A 10,611-nucleotide genomic window follows, 5' to 3' on the forward strand; every position below is an offset into this window, starting at 1 on the left:
TAAAATTTATTTTAACAATAAATGCTCATCTTGAACTAGCTCTCTTCTTCTTCTCAATTTGAATTCCGGTGGTGTAGACACTGCTAAGTGTATTACTGCCCTCCACAGGCCAAAGTTTGAACTAATTGTTATATACTTGCACTAGCATATTGTATATGACAATTTAGTTCAAACTTTGAACTGTGGAGGGCAGTAGTACACTTAGTGTCTACACTGCTGGAATTCAAATAGAGAAGAAGAAGAAGAGAGCTGGTTCAAAATGAGCATTTATGGTTAAAAAATTTTTAGAAAATGAGTGATGGTTTCTCTAGATAAGACCCTTATTCCTCGTCTGGGATCGTGTAGAACGTTTTGAAGCTGCAATGAAACTCTGTAATTAAGTAATTTTGACCTTCATCCGTTTGGACTCCATTGAAGTCCACAATATGGAGAAAAATCCTGGAATGTTTTCATCAAAAACCTTAATTTCTTTTTGACTGAAGGAAGAAAGACATGGACATCTTGGATGACATGGGAGTGAGTAAATTATGAGGAAATTTTAATTTGAAATTGAACTAATCCTTTAAAGGAATAGTTTACTGTTATGAAACAAAAATGAAAAATCTGTCTTTATTTAATGTCTTTCCAAACTTGTATGAATTTTCTTCTACAGAACACAAATGAAGATAGTCAAAGGTGTCCAATACCGAATCGGACCCCATTGACTTTCATTGTATGGACCAGGCTTCACAAACTGGGGGTTTGTGAGGGAACTGCAAGGGGTTCATGAGTGGATGAAAAGCTAATAATTAAATCATAAAAATTATTTTAATAAGACATTTTTTGGCTGACAAAGAAAGTTCGGGAATCCCTTGTATTGACAAAACCACATGTATTTTTTCCTGGATTTTCTTTTGTTCTGCAGAAGAAGGAAAGTCACACATGAATGAGAATGATTCATCACTTTCCCCATTAAGCTGGTAGCTGTGTTTTTGATTCATGGTGGCTGGTTTCTAGCTGGTCTAAGCTAGTCGAAAACCATCTGGTCTAAGAAGGCCTACTGGCTTGAACTTTCTAGAAACCATCCACCATGTTCCAAAAGCTTCAAATTTTCCTACAGGCCTATTTATCGTATTAGTAGCATTATTTGAATGTATGTTTTTTCCAAGTGTTGCTGGAATGTTTCCTTTCATCTCTTACAGGGGCTGTAGATAGGGGCAAAATAGTTTTGGGGTTGACATTTTAAACAACATTGAGAGAAACTGCTAACTTTTTCCAGGTTTTACTGTGCACTGATCTGTTCACGGGCTGATGTTTCTCCTACAATGCACTATGACAGGGCTGCAATGAATCGTCAATCTTTGGAGATTCACATTTTTACTGATTAATAGAGCCATATACTATAATGATCTGTTTGAGATCATTTACAAAAAGCACTGAATCATTTTCAAGAATGGAGAGGAAATGGTAGTATCAAATGATTGTGCAAAGCAAAGCCTCCATTGAAAGCAGATCAGAATTTTTGTGACATAATATGGCTGTATCGCGGAGGCCCAAGATTTATTCACTGGAAATGCACATGTTACTAGACCACTTTTCTACAGTAAGAGATTGTTATTTCTTGTTTATTTTGAACTGGACAGTATAATTCACTAGATGTAGTGACGTGTGCTCCACTAAACGGTGTTGCTGTGCTCTGCACTGAATCCAAAATGAACTTTCTTTTGCATTAACCCCACTTTAACTTCACAGCTGTACTGTACAAAGCTTTTTGTGTTCAGTTGTTGCTTTGACAAGACTTTAATTAACACATGCTTAATTGACACTGATGTTTGGAGGGGAAAACATTGACAGACATGTAGTTTTAAAATTATTGTGCTAGATATTGTTATAATTATAGTCATTTTTGTTGTATTTGCTGCATACTACAAGACCCTCTTACATAAGATTGTTCTGTTGTACATGGTTTTATTCCAAATATGATCAGTATTATTTCAATGACTTCAGTTTTATAGCTACAAGACCCAGCTCTCTGATTGATTAGCATTTGCTTTGTTTCAGGCTATGCTCAGAGTGAGTGAGCTAGCTTTAAATACACTTGACTGACACACCATGTTCTGTTCTGGTCTTTTTTTCCTCATACTTTCAATCTCCATGAAAAAAAAAATATATATATACATATTGTATTATAACCCACAAAGGATTTCTGAATCGCATGGATGAAATTTTCCCAGTCGTGTCTTAATGAGGCCTTAGTCATGCTGAAGCTCAGGCTTTAATTTATTGATGTTTCACTGGTTTATTTTTGGCATGTTGTTTGCACAGCAGCTCCAGAGCCAGAAATACTTTCACTGTGACTGGCATACAGAGGTCCTTTCAGCAGAACATGTGCACGCTGGTTCATTCAGTACAAACTCTTCATTATCTCAATCATATGTCCCCTCTAAGTGACTCACTTGAAATCAGAGCGAAAACAGAGGGTGCAGTGCGGAGGAAATAGGGTCGGCATGTTTATTTAATTTGCTCTCTGTATGTTTATGATGCCTTGGCCTCTTTTACCTTATACGTGCTCTTTCACTTTATCAATTATGTTCCTCCAGGAATAGTTTTTAATGTTTAATGTAGTTCTTCTTGTCACCACAGGCTACGAGTTGCACTCTTAAAAATAAAGGTTCTTAATTAGCATTGATGGTTCCATGAAGAACCTTTAAGATCCGTGGAAACATTTCTGTTCTTTAGTGGAAAAAGATTCTTCAGATTAACTTTTCATCTTTTTGTTATTTGGAGAATTAACATGTTTCTTCAATGGCATCTATGGATGTAAAAAAAAACAACAACAAAAAAAACACTTTTTAAGGATCTTTTTTGAGTATCATCATGCATATCCTCGCACACTTGTCATGCAGAGCATGTTCATTTTTAACAACACAGACAGACAAAAAAAAAAAAACACAAAAAGTTTGTCCTGAGTAGAAATTTAATTGTTTAATTTTTCAAACATCACATTAAGATCAACACTGTTAGAGGAGGGTGTTTAACAACTGGATTCAGTTCAGAGGCAAATGTGTTTGTGACTCATTGAACTAGGAGGAAATGGTGTCCTCAACCCCTCCTCATACCCCTGTGTGCAGAGAGAGACTTGCTTTCCATTATGTAACTTACTAAACATTTACTTCATTATTTATATATCTGTGTGCCCCCTGAAATAACATTACAGCTACAAATAGTCTTATGAAGGGGCCATATATCAACTTCAACTGATTTTTTTTTTTTTCATACAGAATAGGAATAAATGGAATTCCTAATTTCAAGCTCAGAAGTCATAACATTCCCAATAGCAGCACATATTTTCAGTAATCATTTATTATTAGATGTTAAACAGCATGCAACATGTTTCCAGTAAAAAGTATTTTTTAAAAATCTTTTTTTTTCAAAAATAAATACAAAACTATATGTGGTCAAGTGATAGTAGATTCTAACATAGTGTATTAAATACAGTATAAAATCTTAATAATTTACTTCTACTGGCCTGTGAATCACACACCGTTGTACTTGTAGGGAAAAACCACTGTAGAGTAACCACTGAAGTGTTCGGTGAAGTTAAAATATAATTTAACCAGTGTAACAGTGAGCCGGTCATTGAAGTGTACATTCTCAGTGTTGAGTTGTTGTGTTGCAGACATTGTATGTAAAGAACCAGGTAAGGCTACGTCCCTTCAGTTTCTTTAAAACTAGCTTATTCAGCACACACTGTTATTATCACAATATGTTTCTTAAAATCTAGGTTAAAAACATAAAATGACATGACAAAGAGATAGCAGTACACTGTGTAAATCCACAAACGTCTATAGCAAGACAGTAGAACTGACATAAATTCAAATCCATCAATTGAAACTATAACATTTCTAAAGTTGGTAACATAATAATAAATAACTTAATAGACACTCTAAAAATTGCTTTAACACAGTTTCCTGAAGGGCATAATGGTGAGCGATCTACATTGTGCTCTCACTAACTCTCAAACTTCCACAGCAACCTCTAAATTTGTTAGTAGGCCAGATATTTAACTGTGACAGTACCGTCAACGATATACTAAATGTGTAGTTGAAATAAATGAATATCAATAATACTATTATTAATGCCACTGCAGTCAAACGTTATGGGCTTAAATGTCAGTCAGTTTTCTTTTCAATGTTATATATATATTACAGTACCAACTTCAGTACCAAGTCTGTAGTGAAATTTTGAGCGGATTCGTAAACACCTCTGATTGGCCATTGTGTTCACACACTCATCAGTTATATGTCTGTGATTGGCTACAAAGATCAACGCTTCAAAAACATGTTGTAATTAAGCATCAATGACACTCTTTACCAAGCGTCTTTGCACACGGGGGTGTTCTTCCGCTGATAAATGGCTGCTTTCAAACGCTCCTGCTTCTGCTTTCAAAGCGCTTTCGAATTCAAACACTTCAGTGTGCTTTCAAACGCTCCCGTGCGATGATCATTGTAGCCGATCACAGACATATAGGTTGAGTGCATCCGCTCAACAGTGCTCAAAACGTCACATTTTTTAAATTTCAGTACCGACTTGGTATCGAAGTCGGTACTTATGACAACTACAACACGTGTGTGTGTGTGTGTGCTGTGATGATTTCAGTCTACTTCATATAAAAGTTACTTTTCATTTTGCACTACACATACATAAAGGTGAAGTGTGTAATTTCTGCATCACTAGCGTCACCGACTCAAATGGCAAAAATAAAGACTGTCATCATTGGTTGGACAAACAGACAGTCCACGCCAATTCACGCCCCTGGTTTAGCCAGTATTACTAATCAGCCATCGAATGGCATAGTTGTGTCTCCTCATTAAGCTGGGACAGGAGAAAGCATTTCAACATCAAAAATGTTACACCCATCACCTTTAACACGTGCTTCTGTATTCTTATAATGCATTCAAGTGACTAGATAATTGCTATTAATAAAGGTAAACAGAATACACAGGTAAAAGCATAACACATGCAGTACTTGCTTATGCTTGCTTGCATGTAGTAGTAAGGACACTTTTGAAAGTCATAAACACTTTTCCCTCACAGCAGGTGAGAAATCAAAGGGTGAGGATAGTTGGTGAATTGAGAGAATGATCTGACTGATCCCCGCTGCTGCTGCTGCGGCGATGAGCGACACCACACGGCTGAGGGTTACGAGAAGACTGGCTGGTAGCGTGTTGAGAGGCGGCGAGACTAGGGGCTTGGGATGAAGTCGCTGAGCTGGAATCCACTGAAGAAGAGGGGTAGCAGAAGACCAGGCTGGCAGAAAAAGGAGTCAGCGATGGAGTGGAGATGACGACGGGAGTATGAAGAGACTCTGATTCTAGAGCTACGCTGGTAACAGAGGAGGCTGAAGCTGGAGGTGGGATGGTAATTTTGGGCTTGGGTTTGTTAAGCTTGATTTGACTCTTAGATTCTCCTGAGGGTCCAGGAAGATCAGGGTCCGCAGGCTCAACCTTGATTCCACTCAGTGTCGGGAGGTCATTGTTTGAGTCGGAGTCCGAGTCAGAGTCCTGGACTTTGCAAATGGGTCTATGGGCCTCGAGGACCAACTCAAGCTTTTCCTTTTGCTTCTGAAGCTCTGCGATCTCCTTCTGCAGACGTGATTTTTCATCCTCTAACTGGTCAGTTTCCTGTAAAAAAAAAGTTTAAACGTTCAATTTGGGTCCAAGTAATACAAACAAATTTAATTTGAAAAGAAACATTTCAAGTGGAGAAAAATTAACGTACGTTTTGCAGCGTGTCAGTCAGTTCGCGTCGACGATTCCTGCACTTGGCAGCAGCCATTTTGTTACGCTCCCTTCTAATTCTACGCCGCTCAAGTTCCTCAGGGGATAGCTGGAGTGAGAAAGTAAAGCAAATGTAAGAAACGTATATAATTCACATTCATGAGGTAGTTTGACATTGTACACAGATAAGAAATGGGAAAAAAAAGGAAAACAAATAATAATTGATAACATTAATATATAAAATAAAAAATATATATAATTATAAAACTTTAGTAACAGTTAAATTGTATAATGGATGGCTGTGAATGGTGGTGTATGGAAATGTATAGTTGATTTGTGAAAAAAAAAAAACTTTTTAGAGGGGGGTGATATTCTCATGTTTTTTGGTCCTTATTTTATTGTATTGTATTGTTCTATATCTCAAACAAATGGCAATAAATATATTTTAGAAATAAAAATTATAAAACTTGGTCTAATTGGAACTATGGTCAACTCAACTTTAATAGTTGATAAACTTGTGGAAATACTGCCATCTAGGGGATATGATTTTTAATTTCATATCAAAAGAATCATCGACTATCTTACATTCTGAGGCAATATGGCAATTTTCATTTGTCAGTACACTATTATAAATCCATTTATATTCTGTTAATTAATTTCTCGCTCTCTTTCTTTTGTGGGCATCATATGCAGTTTCCTGCCTTTGTATTGATGAATCACCTGCAAACACCCTAGTGACTCAGGAATGAGTCATATTATTTTACTCCAGTGAATCACATGATATCCCATTTCCTGTCTCATTATTTCACTCTTACCCTGACAAGACTTGGATGTGTGAGTCAAAAAGGATTTCATGAGTTAATATTGAACAAGCATCTCTGCGATTCTGTCTTGTAAATAGCATAGCATATTGTATATAAGAGTCTTATTTGAACATACAGAATTAACATTTACAGCTGAATACGTAGTTCAAACTCTTCAATAAGCACAAAATGAGATTCACACCCTGTATGTATTAGCAAACACGTTCACGGGTCACACGTACACACTACAGACTCACAACAGGATATTACACATTCTGTGTCTTCCACGCTTTGATTTCGGACTGTCTCCTCTTTAGAATTACACGCATGGCTGGTTTTGGTTTTGGCCAAGACCACCGACAAAAATTGAGAGGATGACAGGTGAACATGGTGACAAACCATGCTGTCACAGTCTGCCATCATGACTCATCACAACCTCATCACGTAGACACACTGACAGCCATTAAATTAAACTTACATGTTCATCATGTCTGCTTCTTGTTGAGCTGCCAACAGCTGTAGCAGCTCTAATAACACCTGGCCGGGATAAATGGGATTGAGAAAATTGAGGATTCATAGATGGGATTCTTGGTGGCAGTGGGTAAGTTGGTCGAAGTGCCCTGGATGGCCCCGGGGTGCCCAGAAGAGAGGGCTGAAGCATCCATTGAAGGTCCTGGTTTGAAGTTATAGTGTTGAGACTGGGCACAAACTGACTGGATCCTGCCACAGAGTACTTCTGCTTTAAAACACAAGAGACACAGACAATATATTATCAGTTGGCATTGGCAGATTTAGGGAGGAGACTTTATTATATCTCATTATGACTCAAAAACCCATTGTTGTTGTATTTGCAGAAACACCCAGATATAAACACCAACCTGAATAGGCAATTGCTTTCATAAAGATCATAAAATCTTAGATTTTCATTACTTCACCACTGTCTGCTCTTATTTGGTCAATACAACTTAAACCAGGGGACCTGGGGATCATATGTTATACTGGTCCACAGAGAAGATATTTAAAAAGTACTATAGAATTTAATTTTTCATGACATTTCTAACATGACTACTTCATGAATATGAATTACAACTAATTTCGAATTAAAATAAAGCATTTTAAGTATAATAAGTAAATGATATGTTAGTTTTAAAATATCACCGAGGTAATTATCTTTAATGAACAATGAAATGGAACTCAATTATTATATACACTTGAAATATTAATTGAAAATGTTTTGAAAGCTTAAATTCATAAAAGACTACAAATGATCCTGCTTTAAAACGTATAAAAATTAAATTTTTCATGACATTTCTAACTTATCAGACTACTTTATTAATATGAATTACAACTCATTTCGAATTAAAATAAATATGTTAAGTATGATAAGTCAATTATATGTTAATTTTAAAGTATCACTGAGGTAATTATCTTTAATGAACAAAGAAATTGGAACTCAATTACTTGGTAAAATGTTAATTGAAAATGTTTTGAAATCTTAAAAGAGTATAACTATGATCTTGATAGATATTAGATAAAAGACGCGTACCTGTTGTTGTTGTTGTTGTTGTTGTTGTTGTTGTTGAGTTGTGACAGCGGTTGTAGCGAGAGATGCAGAGTTCGAGCCTGATCCAGAGGCGCTATCTGGGAAGGTCCGATCGATTCCTCTGCCCAGGTTTCCGTAGTTGTACATGTATGCCGCTGACTCTTCAGTAATCCAAAAGAAACTGACGACTAAATCTGTGAAACTCTGTGTTTCTTTTCTGGGTCTGCTTCCCAAAACGGTTCCTCCTACTTATATCACTGACAGTTCAAGCGAAATTCAAAAGCAAGTTAAAAATCCACCTTATTGCGGGAAAGCGGTAGAATCCACTACGACACACCTGGGGGAGTTTATAGGTTTCTGAAAGCGTTCACAATGTTCATATTGCAGGCAGCGATAGATAATATGTAAAAAATAAAGATTAAGAATATATAAAATACAGTTCTGTTTTTCTGCCAAACTGGTGGTTCCGAATGTTCACGAGAATATAAATAAGTGCTCAAGAGCTGTACAGCTTCGCCCCTCCCAACTTACTGGAAATGGTGCTGCCTGTCCTCTGAATGACGTATGGTCACATGGAATATTACGTATATAACCATATATGGATTTTTCCGGGAACTCCTTCTGTTTGAGCTACTGACAGACGCTCTCATAATAATGGCAACTAAATCGAAACTTGAGCTTTTTACAGCAACTTTGGTTATTTATTATTTATTTTTTAGTTTAAACATATAATCATATTTTTCCAGCCTGTACTAGCATTCTTAACACTTACTAAGCATTGTTAACACTTGGTAAGCATTGTGTGGTCCTCATTTAATTGGTCACTCCAAGCAGTTCGCGTACTCTTGTGATGAGTGTATATTCAGAGAGTGGCTGGTCTTCCACAAATGAAGACATGTGTGTACATTGAGGTTTCAGCACGTTCCTGTGGGGGACCACATTAAAGCACCATACAGTGAATGAATGCTATGAATGAATGAAGTTTCATGAAACAATTTTCACTGCTTTTCACCATTTAGCTGAATCATCCTTGCAGCAGTAAAGGGAAAATGATTCATGGTGTCAGGCAGAGAAATCTTAATTCATGACCTTTCCTTCTCTCTTGAAAACCACAAATGGTTGGGCAGTTCACTGTAAACCTGCAATCTGGTGTATTTTGAGCACAAATATTTTACAATCACAGACCAGATACTTGAAGCAAGCCTGTGCTTTTTAGGTAAGCTGCTCTCAATTTCCTGTTCACATCGGAGTCAGAAAAATATTTTGACATACGAGAGTGCTTTTTTCTAATAAAAGCACATATACGATCATTTATGTTAAATTCTTCAACTCCATTCAATCATTGGAAATAATTCTAAATCCAAACAATTATGACTGTAACCCATAAAACAACAAGTACACCAAAAAAATATTCCAAGAGGCATTTTAATATATGCTTGGGAAATTTGGTGGCATTTTTGGCCTAGTTAAGTTCATCATACTTTCTTTTTTACAGTGCCAATTTCTATATAAATGTTTTTCTTGTGAGTAGGTCAAATAAAATTCATAATATGAAAACACAACAAATAAACATCTATTTATCTTATTATTTTTATTGCCATTCAAATACAGTCATTGTTGTTTATTAACACTATTCGAAGCATTATTTGCAGCATCATTATGACTCATTTTTGGACTGTTTTGTATTACAGTGTACTCAGTACATTGATCTGTCTGTGCCAGAGGAAACAATGTTTGTAAAAACGAAACCACATGGCTGGAGGAGATACCATATCTAATGTCATCTCTGTGTAATTTACAAAAGAATAACTGACTTCCTTTAGGATGATGTCACTGTTCCTTTTGTCCTACTTTTGATTTGCCCCCCATCCCCCTGCCCCTTTTCTTTTTTAAATGGTATTTTGATATTTGGAGATACTATATTTCAGATTTCTTCTAGCAAGATCTGGTTGTAACCAGAGTGTTAGTGCCTCATTATGTGAATTATGACCTCAGCAGAATGGAATGCAGTGATGACACACCCCTTTTGCAACTCTTTGCAACATGCCTTGACATGCAGGCAAGGTGCCTCTTAACCAATGAGATAGGATGTGCTATTACCCAAGGCTTGGTACTGATGCAAACAATTTACGTATGTTGAAGTTCTGGACACTAAGAAATTAATGGCACTCCCCAATGCCGGTTATTACACGTATCCAACCAAATATGTTTCTATTCTTTCATTTATCACAAAAATGTTACTACTCCAGCTTTATACCATAATCTGTACCAGCTTATTATTATTACACACTTAGGTGTAATTATTACATATTAAGGTGTATGAATGTTTTAAATGATTTCCATTTTCAGTAATTGACTTTATCTGTAATATGATAGACATGCATTTAATGAAAAAGAAAAGCCATAAAAGATTCTACATTAGTGAATTGTTTTGGCCTATTGCAACGAATATATTGGGGTGTCTCAACTCAAAGGGTTAGATCACCCAAAAATGAATGTAATTTAT

At 36.3% G+C, this 10,611-nt stretch overlaps 1 protein-coding gene across 3 annotated transcripts; it reads right to left on the reverse strand.

The window, feature by feature from the left end:
• Positions 1–2,942: 2,942 nt before the first annotated feature.
• fosl1a (FOS like 1, AP-1 transcription factor subunit a) lies at positions 2,943–8,596 on the reverse strand. 3 transcript variants are annotated; one of them, XM_048176427.1, is made up of 4 exons: positions 8,115–8,596; positions 7,041–7,301; positions 5,761–5,868; positions 2,943–5,663 (listed from the first exon to the last, which is right to left on the reverse strand). In XM_048176427.1, the coding sequence occupies exons 1-4, from the start codon at positions 8,250–8,252 to the stop codon at positions 5,088–5,090; spliced, it is 1,083 nt and encodes a 360-aa protein (XP_048032384.1). In that variant the 5' UTR covers positions 8,253–8,596; the 3' UTR covers positions 2,943–5,087. The 3 variants fall into 3 exon arrangements, with proteins under 3 accessions (XP_048032384.1, XP_048032382.1, XP_048032383.1); XM_048176425.1 differs by having other exon boundaries at positions 8,109–8,596; XM_048176426.1 differs by having other exon boundaries at positions 7,041–7,298; positions 8,109–8,594.
• Between the last annotated feature and the right edge of the window lie 2,015 nt (positions 8,597–10,611).

Source organism: Megalobrama amblycephala, linkage group LG23, assembly GCF_018812025.1.
Source record: "Megalobrama amblycephala isolate DHTTF-2021 linkage group LG23, ASM1881202v1, whole genome shotgun sequence".
Lineage (NCBI taxonomy): Eukaryota > Metazoa > Chordata > Actinopteri > Cypriniformes > Xenocyprididae > Megalobrama > Megalobrama amblycephala.

What these genes read in the sequence shown, in the direction of transcription:
- fosl1a (XM_048176425.1), bottom strand. Translation starts at nt 8,252, where the DNA reads ATGTACAACTACGGAAACCTGGGCAGAGGAATCGATCGGACCTTCCCA. An exon ending in GAAGCAGACATGATGAACAT is followed by an intron (nt 5,869 to 7,040) that starts GTAAGTTTAATT and finishes TTCTCACTCCAG; the next exon opens with CTATCCCCTGAGGAACTTGA. An exon ending in TGACTGACACGCTGCAAAAC is followed by an intron (nt 5,664 to 5,760) that starts GTACGTTAATTT and finishes TTTTTTTTACAG; the next exon opens with GAAACTGACCAGTTAGAGGA.